Source organism: Chiloscyllium plagiosum, unplaced genomic scaffold (genome assembly GCF_037043375.1).
Source record: "Chiloscyllium plagiosum isolate Xiang-an unplaced genomic scaffold, Cpla_swu_hap1 HiC_scaffold_9, whole genome shotgun sequence".
Taxonomy (NCBI): domain Eukaryota; kingdom Metazoa; phylum Chordata; class Chondrichthyes; order Orectolobiformes; family Hemiscylliidae; genus Chiloscyllium; species Chiloscyllium plagiosum.
In genome coordinates this window covers 62,628,923-62,649,595 of record NW_028270147.1, presented here as the reverse complement: position 1 = coordinate 62,649,595, position 20,673 = coordinate 62,628,923, and the positions used below count along the sequence as shown (strand labels likewise).

General features: G+C 39.4%; 1 protein-coding gene across 2 annotated transcripts in view; it reads left to right on the top strand.

The window, feature by feature from the left end:
• cachd1 (cache domain containing 1) overlaps positions 1 to 20,673 on the top strand; it is a 167,144-nt gene that overhangs the window by 104,509 nt on the left and 41,962 nt on the right. Inside the window, exons 3-5 of one of the 2 annotated variants that reach the window (XM_087990687.1) lie at positions 5,266 to 5,359; positions 6,939 to 7,087; positions 14,743 to 14,849. In XM_087990687.1, the coding sequence (XP_087846813.1) occupies positions 7,080 to 7,087; positions 14,743 to 14,849 (115 nt within the window). In that variant the 5' untranslated portion in view covers positions 5,266 to 5,359; positions 6,939 to 7,079. The remainder of the gene's footprint in view (positions 1 to 5,265; positions 5,360 to 6,938; positions 7,088 to 14,742; positions 14,850 to 20,673) is intronic. The other variant, XM_043699442.2, reaches the window with a different exon arrangement.

The following is a 20,673-nucleotide window of genomic DNA, read 5'->3' as shown; positions in this document are numbered from 1 at the left end:
TCTGTTTCCCCCTCTACAGATGCTGCCAGACCTGCATTTGTTCAGTACCTTTTGAACTTATTTAACAGGACAACATAGCTGAACTCGAATTTGTACCAAACATAATGCCCACACTGGTGCACCTTCCAGCAAGGGTTTCTTGTTAACATTTAGCATCAAGGAAGTCTGACTTTGTCTTTCCCTCCCGCCCCATATCTCAAGCATGGAGGTGCAGCACCAGTGCCCCATAACTTGACTTGTCTGGTTTGTGTGTTCTCGTACACAATTAATTGAACACTTAAATTAGGGCTGTCAATATTTTCAAGCTTTGACATACATAGAATGCTATGTTATAGTTGTATTCAGTGGCCAGGCATGACAGAGTTTATTTGATTGGCACAATAAAGACTGAAGGTTGTGGGGTTGGCAGCTTGTTTCTCTCTCTTCCTCCTCCTTTCTGTACTGAGGTTGCTGCAATTTCTGCTTGGTCCTGTGGTTCAGCAGAGAGACTGAAAGATTGAAACTGTTTTAAATAATGTAACATTTCTTATTTAAATGCAATTTTCTCAAATGTAACTGCTTTATTCTAAGGGTGAGGGAGACAGAAAGCTGGAAACTTCAGGCTAGTAAGTTTAATATTTGGCATAGGAAAGATACCCAAAACTATTATTAAAGCTTTTATAGCTTAAAGTTCACTTTAAAGTTCAAGGAAGTCGAGCAGAATCCATGTGGTTTTGTGAAAGAAAGATCACGCTTAATCAATGTATTGGTGTTCTTCAAAGAAGGGGGCCTGTGACCAGCGATGTTCCACAGGAATTGGGTCCTCTCTTGTTTGTCATCTATACAAATGATTTGGATGAGAATATAGAAGGTATGGTTAACAAGTTTGCACGTGATGCCAAAATTGGTGATATAGTGGACATTAAGGAAGGTTTTCTACGATTTCAAAGGGATCTTGATCAAATGGGTCAAAGGCTGAAAATGGCAGATGGAGTTCAATCTGGATAAATGTAAGGTATTGGATTTTGGTACAACAAACAAGAGTAAGTCTTGCAGAATTAATGGTAGGGCCTTGGGTAGTGTTGTCGAACAGAGGGACCTCAGGTGCAGGTACATAATTCGTTGAAATCTGCATCACAAAGTGGTTAAAAGGCTTTTGGCTTGTTTGCCTTCATTGCTCAGTTCTTTGAGTATAGGGGTTGGGAAGTCATGTTGAGGTTGTACAGGACACTGGTGAGGCCTCTTCTGGAATATTGTGTCGAGTTCTGGTGACCCAGTTATAGGAAGGATATTAATAAGCTGGTGGGGGTTCAGAAGAGAATCACCAATATGTTGCTGGGTGTGAAAGGTTTGAGTTATGAAGAAAGACAGGAGCATGGGCGGTTGAGAGGTGATCTGATGAAAGTTTATAAAATAATGAGAGGTATAGATAGAGTTAATGGTACTCATCTTTTCCCAAGGATCTGGGATTTTAAGATGAGAGGGCATATTTTGAAGGTGAGATGAGAGAGATTTGAAAAAGACATGAGGCAAATTTTTTACACGGGGTGGTTTGTGTGTGAAATGAACTTCCTGAGAAAGTGGGTGTGGGTACAATTACAATGTTTAAAAGACATTTGGATACATGAATAGGAAAGGTTTGGAGGGATATGAGCATGAAGCAGGCAGGTAGGACTAGTTTAGTTTAGGATTATGTTCGGCATAGACTGGTTGGACCGAAGGATCTGTTTCCGTGCTGAATGACTCTTCGACACTAAGTATCCTGCTGTTGATAAAGGGAAGCTGGTGGATGGGCTGAACTTAGATTTCCGGAAAGGACTTGATAAGATGCCATATCAAAAGTTATTGTGAAGAAACAAGAGCGTCCAGTGTAGTGGATAACATTGGCATGGTTGCAAGAATACTTAGCTAACAGGATGTAGAGAGAGAGAGAGATGGGTCATTTTCTGAATGGGCAAAGTGTTACAGCTGGTGTGCCACACAGATTAGTGCTGGGATTTCAATATTGTACAATTAATGTAAGTTTACTTTGATGAGGGAACAAACGCATGGTTGGTAAATTTGCCAAGGGCATAAAGGTAATAAGAAAGTAAGTGGTGAAAAGGACATGAGGCTACAAAAGGATATAGATAGGTTAAGTAAGTAGGCAAAGATCAGAAAAATGGAGTATCATTTTGGAAAATGTGCCGTTGTTGTCCATTTTGGCAGAAGGAATATAAAACCATATCATCTAAATAGTGAGAGATTGCAGTCCTCTGAAATGCAGAGGAATCTAGGTGTCCAAGTGAATGATTTGGAAAAGGTTAGTACAGTAAGAAATGAGAAAGCTAATAGTGATATTATTTATTGTAAGGGGAATTGAGTACAAATATAGGGAGATTATCCTTATCAGAGCATTGCTGAGACCACATATAGAGTATTGCCTACAGTAAGGGGGCTCCCCGTTTAAGGAATTGTGTTGGAGGCAGTTCAGGGAAGGTTTGTTGAGCTATTCTGTGGAATGGATGCGTTGTCTTATAAGGGAATATTGGATAGGCTAGACTTGTATCTGCTGAAAATGTGAAGAATAAGAGGTGACTTGCTTGAACCATTTAAGATCCTGAGGGGCCTAGACAGGGTAAATGTGAAAAGGATATTGCCTTTTATAAGAGTATTTGAAACTAAAGGTCACTCTTTGAAAGAAATGATTGCCTGTTCAAAATAGAATTCAGGCAAACTTATTTCCTGTTTGGAACTCTCTTCCTGAAAAGGTGGTGGAAGCAGAGTTTTTAAATATTTTTAAGACTGAGGTAGATCAATTCTTGATAAGAAATGTCTTGAAATCTTGGGATTGTGGAGTTAAGAGTGTGTGCTGGAAAAGCACAGCAGGTCAGGCAACATCCGAGGAGCAGGAGAATCAATGTTATGTGTAAAAGCCCTTCATCAGGAATGAGGCTAATTTCTGATAAAGGGCTTTTGCCCGAAACATCGACTTTCCTGCTTCTCCGATACTGTCTGACCTGCTGTGCATTTCCAGCACCACACTCTCAACTGTAATCTCCAGTATCTGTAGTAGTCCCGGGATTGTGGAGTTAGACTGGCAGAGCGGACGCAAGAGTTGAGTGGCCTATTCCTGCACTGAATTCATAAGCTTATGTGCATGTTTATAAACTGAATAAATGATTTTGATCATGTAAAATAATCTCTGCTCTTGAATCTCCATGGATGGCTCCTTTTAGTTTAGGATTCCAGCCATTGTGTTAGACCGGAAGATCCTTAGGATTGTTCCGTAGTCTATAACTGCTCTATGGCTAAATAATGTCCCAGCACCCCCTGACCAAGCTTGCACATAAATTATTAACGTTAATGCAAAGTTCAAAAGTTTGATTTTTACCTTTAGGACAATATCCCAGGAAGGAGTCATTAACTTCAGCATGGTTACTAAGGTTTTAGGAGAAGTAATGGCTGTACAATAAGCCTCGAACTATAGACAGAGTCATACAGCACAGAAGCAGATCCTTTGGTCCAACTTGTCCATGCCAGTTTGCCAAACTAAACTCGTCTCATTTGCCTGCGTTTGACCCATATCCCTCTAAACCTTTCCTATCCATGTCCCTGTCCGAATGTCTTTTAAATGTTGTAATTATACCTGCATCTACCACTTCCTCTGGTTCATTCCACATATGCACCACACTGTGAAAATGTTGCCTCACAGGGCCCTTTTAAATGTTTCTCCTCCCTCACTTTAAAAGTTATGTCCTCTCGTTGTGAACTTCCATACCAAGGAAAAGCACCTCTGATATTCACCTTAATTATGCCCTTCATGATTTTATAAACCTCTATAAGGTCACCTCTAAACCTCCTATGCTCCAGTGAAAAAAAATGCCAGCTGATCCAGCCTCTTCTTTATAACACAAAACATCCTGTCCCAGTAGATGCTCACCTATAGCAATTCCCTCAGTTGTATTATTAATTTTAGTACCTTATAATTTATTTGCTTAAACATAATATGCCGATAGCCAAATCCAAGAGGCCGGGGTCGGGAAGTCCAAAACTAGAGGACATGGCGTTAGGGTGAGAGGGAAGATTTAAAAGGGATCTAAGGGGCAATTTTTTTCACGCAGAGGGTGGTGTGTGTATGGAACAAGCTGCTAGAGGAAGTGGTGGACACTGATACAATTACAGCATTTAAATGGCATCTGAATGGGAGTGCGAATAGGAACGGTTTAGAGGGATGAGGCCAAGTGTTGGCAAATGGGACTAGATTTATTTAGGCTATCTGGTCGGCATGGATGAGTTGGGCCAAAGGGTCTGTGTCCGTGTTGTATGTCTCTGTGACTGTGGGGTTAAGTTACTGAGTTGATTTCTAATTAATGTGTAATATGAATAGAAATAATCTAGGATTCTTAGGTCAATATGCTCCAGATTCCTAAATAAAGTAATTGCAGAAAATTTGTATGTAAACACTGTCATTTGAGTGGGGCTATTGTTAGGGGCAAAGATGTATTTGGGCAGAGGCATCAATACAGAACTGTGGAAGATTGGGAAGATTTGGGATATCGTACTTGCGAGCACTTTAGCCACAGATATGTTAAAACTCCCCTATTGCATCTGCTTTACACTGAAGTATCTGTAGAGCCATACTGCATGGGAAATGGACCCTTTGGTTCAACCAATCCATGCCGATCACAATCCCAAATTAAACTAGTCCTATTTGCCTGCACTTGGCCCATGTCATATTTGTAATTCAGTTGTGGGATATGGGTTGCTGGCTGGTCAGCTTTTATTGCCCATACCTAGTTGCCTTTGAGTTGGTATTAGTGATCTGCCTTCTTGAACACTGCAATCCATTTGCTGTGGGTTGACCCACAATGCCATTAGGGAGGGAATTCCAGGATTTTGACCCAGTGACAGTGAAGCAATGGCAGTATATTTCCAGGTCAAGATGGTGAGTGACTTGGAGGGGAACTTGAAGGTGGTGGTGTTACCATTTATCTGCTGCCTTTGTCCTTCAAGATGGATACTGTTTGAGTATGTTGGGATCTTTGGATCCTTCCAAACATTTATTATTCATGCACTTATCAAAATGTCTTTTAAATGTGGTAATTATACCCGTCTCCACCACTTCCTCAGGAAGTTCATTCCATACATGAATCACTGTGTGCATTTAAAAAAAAATTTGCTCCTCATCTTTTTGAAATCTTTCCTCTCGCCATAAATATATGCCCCCTAGTCTTGAAATCCCCCACCCTAAGGAAATGATACCTGCCATTCATATATTTCTCATGATTTTATATACCTCCTAAGGTCACCTGTCAACCTCTCATGCTCCAGTGAACAATGTCTCAACCTATCCAGCGTCTCCTGTTAACTCAAACCCTCCATTCCTGGCAACATCCAGGTAAATCTTTTCTGCATCCTCTTCAAGTTAGCAATATCCTTATTTAGTTGTCAGTTATAGCCTCCTCTGTGGTAGCACAGAGAATTCTGAGCTCTGTAAATCTAGGGTGAAAGCCAATAGTGGAGAAATTTATTATGTCGACGAATTGGTTTCTTATGAAATGCTTCCAATATCAATGTTAAAATGCATTGACTTAAAAATGATTTGTTAGACTTTCTGACATCATATATTAAATATATCTAGTGGCAACATTGCAGCAATTAAAAAAAATGCCAGTTTTTAGTTAGGGGTTCCTTTTATGTTTGCATGCAGTTAGAATCTAAAATTATACCTTTTGTAACAAACACATGTAGAGGACCTATTCACAAACGATCAAAGAAATGCTTTCATGATTTTCCTCCCCCTATATATTCATTTCTACTTTGCTGTTGACAGGGGCCTGTAATTTAATGTTTTAATCATGGTTAACAATTATAGTTGATACAAACTCAGTAAGTTTGTATGCACTTTATAAAAAATTCATGTTGTTTTAAGCATTTATGTAAGTAATGCAAATGTAAGCAGTGAATAGCAAAACGGCTTGTGCTTTGATGTTGCTTTCTGAATATTTTGAGCATAATTTGATATTCATTGCAGACTGTGCTACTGTTTTCAACTGTTAAAAGATATTATAGCTTGTGCAGTTTCCTGTTTGGTTGCAGATGCCAAATCTTGGTTGTATGATTTTGAGACCATTCATCTTCTAACATCTTCTACAAATAATGGTTTTAAAATAGAGTTGTAGAGCTGTAGAAACAGACCCTTTGGTCCAACTCATCTATGGTAACCAGATATGCTAAATAAATCTAGTCCAATTTGCCAGAATTATACCTCCAAACCCTTCCTATTCATGTACCCATCCAGATGCTGTTCAAATGTAAACATACCTCAGTACAGTCTCTGAGGCTTCATCTTAACTTGGCCACATCATTAATCTGCTGTGTAAATGGGGTCTTGTATTTTTCATGGTCCTGGTTGGTGTTCTAGTTTTCCATTGGCTACTTTTTGGAGTCTCTGCAGATGATTGTTTTTGTGCTGTTCATTCAACTCTGATGTTAGTTCAAATTTACCACAGACAAATGGAATGAAAATCTTTTCTCCACTCTTGTTCTTTACAACCAGGAGGAATTCCACTTGATATTAACTTAAGATTATGTACTTTACAAGCACAGGCTCCAAACTGAGCATACTCAGCATAAATTACCAAATTTGCATAGGGTTGTCTGTGTATTATTTGGTATGAAACTAAGACTCACTTATGCAAAAATTTCACTTGAGGTTTAACTGGAATATATAAATTAAACTTTGACCAAATGTACAGCTCAGAATATTGGAAAAATATTAATTTGTCAACAGTGAATTAGTTGCATCGCAGACTCGCCAGGCCAAGTGGTTGCTTACTATCTTGTAAACATTCTATGATCCTCCTTGATGAACAAAATATATCATAATTCCTGAGTTTAGCACAGCAATATTGTAAGCTGATAGTGATGTTGATCTACCGTCTCATCCATGTTGTGTTTTTCCATTCCTCTGGCAGTTGGCTAAAAAGATAAGAGAGAAGTTTAATCGTTATCTTGATGTGGTGAATCGTAACAAGCAGGTGGTTGAAGCATCCTACACGGCTCATTTGACATCGCCATTGACAGCCATCCAGGACTGCTGCACGATTCCAGCTTCAATGATGGAGTAAGTACTTTTCCCTGTATTGCACAGATTCCAATAGTCAATATATTCATGACTGCCATTTGTCATTCTCATGTTATTTCCAAGCCATTTTTTCTTACTCTTCTCCCTCTCCTGAAAGTGCTAGCGTTTGCAATGTACAGCTCCATAATATTGTTAGCTTACAGGAGGAAACTGGGAGGAAGGACAAAAAAAAACCATGATCCATCTATAATACTTCATGATGCGTCCATTGTTCCACATCAATGAAAATAGGTCACCAAGGCAGCTATTTATTAAGAGATAGCTGGTGTATTAGTTGACTGGGTTTATTGTTGAATTGGTCTTATTAGGATAAGTACAATGTCCCTCTCCCTGTCCCTGCCTCTGGACCAGCAAGCCTGGATTCAAGTCCCATCTGTGTCATGATATATCTGAGTAGGTTGGTCAAAAATATCTACACATTGTTAATTTAAATGCAAGTGTTTCTGAGGATGAAGTACCTGGATGAGAGTGCATATTTGGCAAAAAAGTGAATGAGAGTTAGAAGTATGTACCAGAGGAACTAACTAATAACTAACAGAAGTACATATTAAAAGCAAAGCACTGCAGATGCTAGAAATTCGAAATAAAAAGGTGTTGGAAAATTCAGCATGTCTGGCAGTGGCTATGGAGAAAGAGTTAATGTTTCAAGTCTGATAGTTCTCTTTCAGAAGATAGAGGTACAGATAATTACTAATGCGATCCTCTGGCTTTGATGTACTTACGATCTGCCCAATTTTCCACCTTTGCCAAAGGTTTTTGAAAATAAATTTTCTCCAGTTTCTTTGTTCTTCTGCTAATGGTGCTATTTCATGATGAGGTTAGGTTTTAAAAGCCCAGGAACCCTCTGGTATCTCACTCAAGTGTTGAGTTAACTGATGTCACCTGTAGTTGCAGTGGAGTGCACCAGGTACACTTTATCCCTCGGCTTAGAGGAGAAGAATGAGTCAGGCAGCCTGCTCATGATCAAAAGTGCACTTCTCGATGTGAGATGGATGGTGATTAAAATTGGACTATCTATAATTTTCTATTGTTAACCTACCACTTACTGCCTTAGTTAATATAGCTTGCATTTAATTGATATACAATGTTGCTTATTAGGGACTGTGGCACATAAGCTCTGAAGGATTCAAGTTTGAATCCTAGTTTATACTGATATAATTTACTTTAACTTTGACCAGCAGTGACAATTAGCCTCAACTTATACTAGTCAAAGAAAAAAAACAGCAAACGTTCCTGTCCATGATAGCTCTTCTTCTTAAAGATGTATGTATTGTGGTCAAACAGGTCATACTTGGTCTTTAGTATGATGATCCACATAGAAGGATGAGAAATGCCTGCTGGCAGTGACTTAAACAGACTGTGCCACCTTGTCAGAGCATCAGTCGGTTCTCTGGGAGAGGAGAAAATGAGAAAGATAGGGGAAGACGAGGTCAAACATTCTGAAATATAGCATTTTATCTTGGAGCAAAGGAAAACAATAAGTAGATGAATGCAGAAGAATTGTGCTGGCAGACCTTGCATTAAAAAAAACCTTCGAAACCTTGTCTGAGAATACATTTTCTTTCCAGTTTCCATTTGCACAAACATCTCCCAAAACTGTGTTTTGCATGATAAGACCAGTCTGATTTAAGTTGATTTGGAATTGGCTAAAAGTCTGGGTTTTGATATAAAATTCAAAGAGCTGCCAAAAACCCTGCAGTTTTTATGTTCTGCATTAGCTCCAGTTCACTTGCAGAAGCTGCTCTGTGGAATAGAAGCAGCCTGGTCTGTTGGGATTTTAATATGTGAAGTTCAAAGTGCTGAAGCACATCAGAGCAGATATCAATCAAGCCAATGCCTCGCAAGTTGAAGGCTGAACTGACGTTTCCAAAGGGAGTCAGATCAAAGACGAAGACTGAAGCCGTGCAGTTTCTCTCTGGAGACTGTGTGTTTCGATCAGTTGTTCATTATAGTTTGTCCAGGAAGAAGTGGGGGGAAAATTGCAATGATGTGACTGCTCTTGGAAATAGAATTTCAGTCTATCTTTTGATCACTCAACAAGGGCAGGCAGAATCTCATCACAGCTGTAGTCATGGTACCCTGGGCAAGTTGAAACAAACTGTGATATTTGTGTGAAATTGAAGAAATAATAGTGTACAGCTTTTTGCAGGAAAGGATGTTAACCCTTTGTGTGCCATTGAGTATTTGTAATGACTGATAATGTGAATTCATGTTAAATCTATTTTACCAATTATCTATTATTTTGTTATGATGAGAGGCAGAGTAAGTTAGGTCTATGTTCTCTGGAGTTCATAAGACCAGAAGAAATAGGAACAGGAGTGGGCTATTTGGCCCCTTGAGCCTATCCACCATCTCCCAGAATCGTGGCTGATTCGATATTCCTCCCATCTGTTTTCCTGCATTTCCCCATAAACTTTGATTTTCCCCTAGTGATCAAGAATCTATCTCAGCCTTAAATGTCCACAAGGACCCTGCCCCCACAACACTCTGGCATAGAATTTCAAAGACATTCAATTGTCGAAGAGAAGAAATTCTTCCTCCTCTTCTGAGACTGTCCTCTGGTTCTCGACTCTCGCTCTTAGCATTTACCCCATAATGCCTCTTCAGAATCCTGGGCATTTCAGTGAGATTGTCTCTCATTCTTCTAAACTTGAGTGAGTAGAGTCCCAACCTATTTAATCTGTGCTCATATGACAATCCCTCCATACCAGGGATTATCCTACTGAATCTTCTCTGAATTGCCTCCAATGAAACAATAGCTTTCCTTAAATAAGGAGACCAAAACTGCTCACAGTACTCCACATTGTCTGTCAGCAGTAGCACTTGCAGCTGCAGTAAGACATCCCCTTTCTTATACTCCAGTCACTTTAAAATAAGGACCAACATTCCATAAGCCTTCCTGATTACCTGCAACACCCATGTGCTAGCTTTGTGTTTCATGTACAATAACCCGCAAGTCCCTTTGTGTTGCAGCTTTCTGCAGTTTCTCTCCATTTAAATAATAACTTATTCTTTTGTTCTCCCTTCCGAATTGAACAACTTCACGTTTTTACATTTCAGAAGAATGACAGTGATCTCATTGAAACATAGATTCTGAAGGGGCTTGAAGAGAATAGATGCTGAGAGATTATTTCCTCTGGTCAGAGAATTTCAAACGTGGGGGTAAGAGCTGAAATCAGGAGAAAATCTTTCACTCGAAGGGTTGTGAATCTTTGCAATTCTATACCTTGAGAGGGATTTGGAATCTCCATTACTAAATACATTTAAGGCTGAGATAGACAGATATTGTGTCTCTTAGGGAATTTAGGGGAGAGAGCTGGACAGCGAAGTTGATGTCCAAGATCAGCCTTGATCACATTGAATAGCTAGATACGCTGGATAGGTAATATGGTCCATTCCTGCTCCTGTTTCCTTTAGTGCTCTTGTAACGATACATACGTCCTTGCAACAGTGTGCAAGTTGTTAGATGATCCTGAATCGGATCACCACTCCTGTATTTTCAGCATGTAGTGCAAGACCTCTATCTCAAATATCAGATGTGACTAGTGCCTTTATTTCATTGCGAAACTCAAAGGTTAACACTCTGCCAATCTTTTAGTTGTTTTCTCACAGTTTACTTAGAAATTGAACCTAGAAAGAAACACCCGAACCTGAAGTTTAGCTTGCATATTGGATTATAATGATGGTATCCCTGACTAATGGCAAAAATAAGAGGAAGAAGGATACATGTCACACATCACCCTTGATAAATACCTGGAGCACAGAAGGAAATTTTTAAAAAAATGTTATACCAGATAGAATTATAATTAGAATTAGGTTTATTGTCGCATGTACTGAAGTACAGAAAAACAGTGAAATGTTTACAATGTTGACCCTCACGGTGTCTTTGCAAATCTTAGATACAAATAATGAAAAAATATTACACTACCTTACAGTGATTTATAGTATAAGTTAGAAAATAAGAAATAAAGTTAAATAAATAAAGACAGATAAAGAGATTACAGATAAACATCAACTGGGACTGCCATAGTGTTAAAGGTTTAGATGGAGAGAAATTTGTTAAGTGCATACAAGACAATTTTCTGATTCAGTATGTGGATGTACCTACTAGAGAAGGTGCAAAACTTGACCTACTCTTGGGAAATAAGGCAGGGCAGGTGACTGAGGTGTTAGTGGGGGAGCACTTTGGGGCCAGCGATCATAATTCTATTCGTTTTAAAATAGTGATGGAAAAGGATAGACCAGATTCTGTTCGCCGAGCTGGAAGTTTTTGTTGCAAAAGTTTCGCCTCCTGGCTCCCAAGCACTGATGATGTCGCCTAGCCAGGGGACGAAACGTTTGCAACAAAAACTTCCAGCTCGGCGAACAGAACCACAGCAATGAGCACCCAAGCTACAAATCTTCGCACAAACTTTGAATAGACCAGATCTAAAACTTGAAGTTCTAAATTGGAGGAAGGCAAATTTTGACGGCATTAGGCAAGAACTTTCGAAAGCTGATTAGAGGCAGGTGTTCGCAGGTAAAGGGACAGCTGGAAAATGGGAAGCCTTCAGAAATGAGATAACAAGAACACAGAGAAAGTATATTCCTGTCGGGGTGAAAGGGAAGGCTGGTAGGTGTAGGGAATGCTGGATGACTAAAGAAATTGAGGGTTTGGTGAAGAAAAAGAAGGAAGCATGTGTCAGATATAGACAGAATAGATTGAGTGAATCCTTAGCAAAGTATAAAGAAAGTAGGAGTATACTTAAGAGGGAAATCAAGAGGGCAAAATGGGGACATGAGATAGCTTGGCAAATAGAATTAGGGAGAATCCAAAGGGTTTTTACAAATATATTAAGGACAAAAGGGTAACTAGGGAGAGAATAGGGCCCCTCAAAGATCAACAAGGCGGCCTTTGTGTGGAGCCACAGAAAATGGGGGAGATACTAAATGAATATTTTGTATCAGTATTTACTGTGGAAAGGGATATGGAAGATATAGACTGTAGGGAAATAGATGGTGACACCTTGCAAAATGTCCATATTACAGAGGAGGAAGTGCTGGATGTCTTGAAACACATAAAGGTGTTTTGTATTTTGCTCTAGATAACTTCTCTGACCACTTAGCTTAAGATAACTTGGCCTGTAGTTTTTTTTAAATACAGTCAATCTCCACTCAAAAGGTACATGTTAGCCAGTCCTCTTTCACCTCTTTCTAAAAAATTTAGAAAATGTGTTGTTTCCTCTTCTCTAGATTATTTTAAGATGCAATCAGACCAAGAATTCCAGAGTTTGATGAATGCTTCTATTCCTTATGCAGTTTTTTTTAAAAACTCATTTTGCCTTTTCTATTTCAGTGGTAAAAATTGAAGCACACGAAAGGTTTACTATTTCATCATTTTATTATTGCCACCTATGATTTTATTCCATTCCTGCTTTTGTAACTAATTCAAACATAAATGTTGGTTCCCTGTAAAATAGATTATATTTTTCTTGACAGTTCAGCTGCATAATTTCTTTATCCTCTCAACTGTTTTTGGGTTTTCCCAAGCACCTGCATTTTCACTCTTCATCTTCATCCTTATTGGACTTGGCATTTATCTTAGTCTCAAATTTATAAATGTATTCATCCACATAAATGTACTCATCTCAGGGGGCATAGTAAGCAAGGACTTCACTTCTTTCTCCATCATATCTGCTCACATATGAATTAGCAGGAGCAGGCTTTTTACTACCTCTAGCCTGCTCCACCATCAGTAAGCACATACCAATCTGTATTCCAACCTACCCGGATAATTACTCACTCGATCAAAAAGAATCCATCTTTCTCAGTGTTAAAAATATTCAAAGATCTGCTTCCATCACCACCAGCAATCTCTGCATTAGGTAATATGCTTTTTCTTTTTAAAAAATGCTTCCTTTCATATTTCTCCACATTAACATCATTTGCTACATCTCTGCCCACTCATTTAGCCTATCACCATCTGTTTGTACCAACCTTATGGACTTGTAACTTGCTTTCCTAACTATATTTATGTAATTAGCAAATTGGCAAAATTAGTGAAACGGCAACATACCTTCCAATCTCTTCATCCAAATTTATATAAAAACAGCTGAGATACAACACTGAATCCTGTGGGACATCACTCATTACATTTTGCTAAAATGAAAATCACCCATTTACGCCTTCTCCCTGGTTGGCAAATGCAAGGTGCTGCATTTTGGGAAAGCAAATCTTAGCAGGACTTCTACACTTAATGGTAAGGTCCTAGGGAGTGTTGCTGAACAAAGAGACCTTGGAGTGCAGCTTCATAGCTCCTTGAAAGTGGAGTCGCAGGTAGATAGGATAGTGAAGAAGGCGTTTCGTATGCTTTCCTTTATTGGTCAGAGTACTGAGTACAGGGGTTGGAAGGTCATGTTGTGGCTGTACAGGACATTGGTTAGGCCACTGTTGGAATATTGCATGCAATTCTGGTCATCTTCCTATCAGAAAGATGTTGTGAAATTTGAAAGGGTTCACAAAAGATTTATAAGGATGTTGCCAGGGTTGGAGGATATGAGCTATAGGGAGAGGCTGAACAGGCTTGGGCTGTTTTCCCTGGAGTGTTGGAAGCGGAGATGTGACGTTATGGAGGTTTACAAAATTGAGGGGCATGGATTGGATAAATAGGCAAAGTCTTTTCCCTGGGGTGGGGGAGTCCAGAACTAGAGGGCATAGGTTTAGGGTGAGAGGGGAAAGATATAAAAGAAACCTATGGGGCAACGTTTTCACGCAGAGGGTGGTATGTGTAGTGGAATGAGTTGCCAGTGGAAGTGGTGGAGGCTAGTACAATTGCAACATTTATGAGGCATTTGGATGGGTACATGAATAGGAAGGGTTTGGAGGGATATGGGCCGGGTGCTGGCAGGTGGGACTAGATTGGGTTGGGATACCTGGTCAGTATGGATGGGTTGGACCGAAGGGTCTGTTTCCATGCTGTACATCTCTATGACTCTTTGACTCAGTGGAAGAACTGAGAAATGATCTAAACCCTCCAACAAGTAGTTTAGTTAATGATGGCTAATCTTCAGTGTAATTAACTTCATATGAAAAAGGGAGAGAGGCCCAGGTTGTGCCATTGATGAGAGGTCCGCAGGCCGGAGAACCACTGGATATAGCTTTGCTAATCACATTTTGTACAGATGTTTTGTGTTCTCTCACAATCTCTGACTATTTTCTGGCAAAAAACATCTGACTTCAGTGCCACGGGGTTTACCACTGACAAACAACCAACTATATTATTTTGATCTTGCAAAATGTGAACTCTAGCTCTTACCAAGTCAACTGGTTTACTTGACTTCAGAGATCAACTGTAATGAAATGATTTTCTCAGCAGTCTGCTGAACAGGAACTTTTAAAAATTCATTCATGGGTTGAGGGCATCATTGACTAGCCAATGTTTTATTACCCATCCCTAATTGCCCAGAGGGAAGTTTAGTGTCAACCACATTGCTGTGGGTCTGGAGTCACATGTAGGCCAGGTCAGGTAAGGATGGCAGTTTCCTTCCCTGAAGGACATTTTGCTCAGTTTTGATTAAAGTTTAAAATCTGAATTGTCTTGTTACTGTGCTTTTACACTGTGCTGCACTTCAGATCCTTTCTCGTTTTCAACACAGGTTTGATGGGAATTTCAACGCCAACGTTTCAAAAACTATCAGCTGTGACAGGCTTTCCACGACTGTCAGTAACCGAGCATTCAATCCTGGCCGGGACCTAAACACAGGTTCGTATGTCATCTGATATACATTCGATTAGTTTGTGTTCTTAATGTCTTGATTATTTTTAACTCACTTTTTATAATCATCATGCCTCTCTTTGACAGCTTCCCTTCTCCATCTATAAAGAACTATTAGTAAAAGCCTACAGGACCAGTCACAGGTCCTGTTCTGTATTTGACATTGGAGCTCATGCTTGGAACAGGAAGAAAGGTAGCTGCCTCTGCATCCAGCCATGTTACACGTAGCCTTAGGGAATAACCTTTTCTTAACCAATGATGCCCATGACGATTTTGCTTCACTCTCTCTTTCTGTGATATTTGTTGAATTGTGTTTATTTAATTTACGTAAGTGCAAAGCATTTCCATTCTCCAACACAGGTATGCTGTAAGATTTCAACAGTAACTGGATATCAGAAGTACTTCATTGCCTGTTTAGGATATCTGGGGTCATAAAAGGCTATCTATAAATTCAAGTTGTACAATGCAATTAATATTAATGAACAGCATTACTGGCCAAAAAAGTAGTATTGAAATTAAAAACGTATATGAAACTTCTCACAAAACTAATCAAAACAAATAACAACCAGTTTTGGCATTCAGCATAATTGGTGTATCGTTGTGGAACCCTCCACCATATTCACTCCCTATTCCTTTGTTGCAGCAGGATTTGGATTAATTCCAAGTGTGAATGACTGGAGCAGTTCCTTGTGGTACAAAACCGAGTTACAATGTGAATGGCAATCAAGGCAATCAAATTATCTTTCATTCGAAACCATGTCAAATAAACTGCATCACAGAATGTTACATTCTCAATTCCAATTTACTTTGTAGCTAATCCTCCAACTTACTTAACTGTTGGTTCTTTTATCCAGTATTGGGGTCCATCAATCTTTAGTTGCTGGTCCATAGAAACCTTTGGAATTTTTCTAACTGAAGCTTAACATCTAGTTACACATTGAGTACTTTGATGTATAACTCAAGAATTTTAGCAGATAGGTAATTCCAAATATCAATTGGTTTTTGTATGATTTATTTTCTGAATAGCTACTTTAGGTTTCGATTGATATTTATCCATGTTCTCTGGTCCAACTGGCCTCACGGATCTTGAAAGAGACATCTGTAGTGCATTGAATTGTAATAACACAGAAGGCAGCCACCTGACTTGTTGTGTCTGTGCTGGCTCTATGTCGGGCAATTCACCACGTTGAATTCCCCACCCACACACCCTGAACCATTCTCACCTTGCATATTGATATCTCCCTGTTGCCTGGTTTGTATGTAGCATTTCATCCAACCTCCTATTGTGCCCTGTGTTCATTTCATCAATAAAACTGGAAATTATCTTTCATTTGAAACCATCTCGAATAAACTGCATCACAGAATGTTACATTCTCAATTTAAGTTTGCTTTGTAGCTAATCCTCCAACTTACTTAACTGTTGTTTCTTTTATCCAGTATTGGGTCTATCAATCTTTAGTTGCTGGTTCAGATATTCCCCTTTTTTAAACATTGTCATTTACAAAATTAATGATTAATGTTTAAAATCGCTCAGTACCAAACAATAATTGCCCAGAGATTTCTAGTCTGTTCTCCATTAGCAGTCTAAATCCATTCATGGTATACTGAACAAAATGATTGAACACCTTTTCTGTGTTTGTCAGTGATGTTGCTTTCTGTCTTTGTTTGATGTGCTTAAATTTATTTTGTGCTTTTTTTTTACCTTTTATTGTTTGATCATCTGCTGAGCACCACTTATTTCTTGCTAAAATTCAGTCTCCTTCTGTTAACTACTGTTCTTGTTTCTTCAGCGTATTATAAGTAGTTCATTTCACCTGTATCCCAAAAACAGTTTGTTATTTCTAAAAATAACATCATTATCACCTCGACTATTAATTACATGGTTTTCCAGTTTTAATTTGGGCTGGGAGCTCTTGGTGAGTGACAAGTGGTGGTGCACTCAACAACATGAATGTCAAACAAATTTAAGCTTCATCTGTAAGCTCCTTAAGCCTGCATTAAATTGGAAGGAAGCCTCATTTGGTTGCAAAGCTGGAATGCTACAATGAATACCTCAGGCTCATTGGACCCAATAGTGAAGGTCCCCACCACTGGAGTAAATGCTGGAGGCGGTGTCCAGACATGGGAGCTCTCATTATTTCTTGTGAAGCCTAGAGGCAAACTCCTATTCCTCCTAATCCTCATCATGGAAGTAAAACCCAACTCTTTTTCCTGTTATTTTTATCGAGTGCATAAGTCAATGATTTCTTAATTCAGACTACAACTTAAAATAGCAGTCTGGGTCCCAGCAATGTCCCCATCTCACCTGCTTAGCAACTTAAAAAATAGGTTGCAGGAAGGGAGCAAAATGCTGGCTCATACAAAATGGAACAGAATTTCAGAAGTGCAAGTTTCCACAAAAAGCGGTAATATAAATGACCAGAACCTCTGTTAATGGGTGTTGATTAAAGGATAATTGTCGAGAGCGTGTTGCTGGAAAACCACAGCAGGACAGGCAGCATCCAAGGAGCAGGAGAATCAATATTTCAGGCAAAAGCCCTTCATCAGGAATGAAAGGATGATTACCTGTTTTCAAAGTTCATAAATGTAAAACATGTTTCTAAACAAATGTATTCAAATGAAAGTAAACTACTTCATTTGGAAATCTTGTGATGGAAAATCCATCTTTTCGCACAGAGCTATACTGGTTTTTAATGTTTTAGCTTTAAGATTCTGTGATGCCTGGTGTGATGTAGATTGACACAGATCAGGAATATCCTGCCTTCTGAGTTAGCTGATGTTGACTGCAGTATTAGGTGGTTTGATGTCTCTGCTTAAGCTGAAAATCGGGCAAGCTCTGCACTTTTAATTGCTCTCATCCTTTGACTCCACTGAAAGTTTTATGTCCAAGCCCGTTGCATATACAGTTTTATTCTTAGCTTTGATGCCCATTATTGACGAATAACCTACCACATCTTGTTAACAACCAAACAACAAAAGTGGCCAAATGAAATGACCATGTTGCTAACATTCATGTAACCATATAAGACAGGGCAATAGCACTTTTTCATGACAGCAAAAAAAAGAAAATTTGGGGGGAGAGCTTATTTTTTGTAAATTACTATGTCCTTATTTTATTGCTCATTAATTCAAATTCTATGGATGTGGTTCTGATGGTTGCTTCCTGTGACAGATTGGTCCAGACATGCACCACCCCCTGCGTGAAACCGTTACACCTCAGCTTTTTTAAAATCTTTCCCCCCTCACTTTAAACCTATGTGCTCTAGTTTTGGGATCCCCCACCCTGGCAAAAAGGACCTTGGCTATTATAAACCTCTCTAAGGTCATCCCTCAGCCTCCAATGCTCCAGGGAAAGTAGCCCCAGCCTAATCAGCCTTTCCCTATAGCTCAAACCCTCTAGTCCAGGCAACATGCTTGTAAATCTTTTCTGTACCGTCTCAAGTTTTAATAAAATCCTTCCTTAGAAGGGTAACTAGAATTGAATGCAGTATTCTAAAAGTAGCTCACCAAGGTCCTGGACAGCTGCAATTTGACATTTCAGCTCATACTCAATGTTCTGGCGAATGAAGGTAAGCATGCTAAACGCCATCTTCACCACCCTGTCTATCTGCAACTCCACTTTCAAGGAATTATGCATCTGCACCCCTACTTCTCTTTTGTTCAGCAACACTCCCCAGGGTCCTATGATTCATTGTATATGTCCTGCCCTGATTCACCCCACAAAATGCATTATCTTGTATTTATCTGAATTTAAATTCCATCTGCCACCACTCAGTCCATTGGCCGATTTGATCAGTGTCCTGTTGTTCTCTGAGATGACCTTCTTCACTGTCCACTCCACCACCTATTTTGGTATCATCTGCAAACTTGCTAATGCTACCTACTATATTCACACCCAAGTCATTTACATAAATGGCAGAAAGCATTGATCCTTGTGACACAGCCTGGTCTCAGGCCTCCAGTCTAAAAAGCAACCCTCAACCACCACTCTGTCTTTTACCTTCAATTTTTTTTTATCCATTTGGCTATCTCACCCTGGATTTCATATGATCATCACTGTGATCTTCATCTCCTGAATTTTCCTCCTTACGTAGCCATTCATATTGTATCAGTCAAAAGCAAATTACCAATAGTGACGATCTCATTGCCAACTGTCCAGATGTTAAGATCAACTTCACAGTGTACTAGAGTGACTCTAAAGTAAAGAGATTTACAAACCAGAAGGAACGCAATTCTGTCCACTGTGTCTACTTTAGATATTTTGTGAGAGCCTACAATCTTCCACTCTCCCAAAGCCATCCAACTCTCTGCTTAAATATGTATTTGATTTCTGATTAAACTATGCTGTAGTTTCTCCCAGAGTCCTCCCTATCTGGCATGACTGACTATATACCTAACATCTGCAAATGAAGTAATATCTTCTAATCACTCTCTGCACTGACATCTCGATCATCTTAAGTTGAGAACTTTTGTCATTGATGTCCTCAACGACGAATAACCTTTTACCTGTTCACTCCATCAAAACCTTTCCTTTCTTAAATTTAGCCTATTTTTTCTAATCAACCAGTTCAGAAATATTATTCCACACCCCCTGGAGCAGGTGGGTCTTGAAACTGGGCCTTCTGGTCCAGGGCTAGGAACACAATCACTAAAAACCTTTCCTCCTTCAAGTTTTGTAAAAAGTTCTTTTGGTCTTCTCTGCTCTACCTAAAAGTTTGGTTGTTTGTTGTTTCTCGTTCCTAATGTTGTCCTGATGAATTTAGAATTGTGCTTTGTATGATTTGCATGTCCTTTCTGTAATGGGGTTGTACAAAATTATAGGTTATTCTGGCTTTGAGTCATAGTCATTTCTGACTCGGTGAAGACGCCCATTTGGCCACTGAGATCATGCAAGCTCCCTGCAGAGCAATCATTCCAGTCTTAATCTTCTGTCTGGTCTATGCAGCGCAGCTGTTTTATTTCTCCACCCACACCCCCCAAATGCCCATCCAACTGCCTTTGAAAATCACTTTCAGTGTCTATTCTTCCCCTGTTTATCAAATTCAGCATGCAGCTTGGTTTTTTAACTAACTGTATCTACCTCCTTTTTTGATTCATTCATGGGGATATGAACATTGCTGACTGCACCAGCAATTATTGCCTATCCCTAATTGCTTTGAACTGAGTGGCTTGCTAGGCCATTTCAGGGGGCAGTTAATAGTCAGCTGCGTTGTTGTGGGTCTGGAGTCACACGTAGTCCAGCCCAGACCAGGTAAGGATGGTCTGTTTCCTTTCCTGAAAGACATCAGTGAACCAGATGGGTTTTTATGACAATGAAATGACAATGGTCACCATAGGGCCAGCTTTTAACACCAGATTTTATTGAATTCAAATTTTGTCATCTGTCATGGAGGAATTTGATCTAGTCGTCCAAAGACCCCCAAGATTACTAGTCCAATGATTTTTACCACTACACTACCACATTCCTTAATTGCATTTAAATCTCTAATTCTCACGGTCATGGGCAACTTTCAACTTTATTCCACTGAGTGTATCCCCCTGTCCTTGTTCACCCTCGTTCCACCAGTGATTCTCCATGCATCTGCCCATTTCAGTGTAAATTGCTTAATTTGTCCCGCAGGTGGTACCTGACCTATACACATACACACGTTTCACTAAAATATCACTCTGTGTGGACATTCACAGTCAAACATTCAGCATCCACTAAATTTTAGAGAGAAGAGAAGTAGGTAAATGATGAGCTCTTGTAGCACAGGAGAAACAGTTATAATTCACCCGATCACCATTGATGTTTTATATTCTCAGGATATGT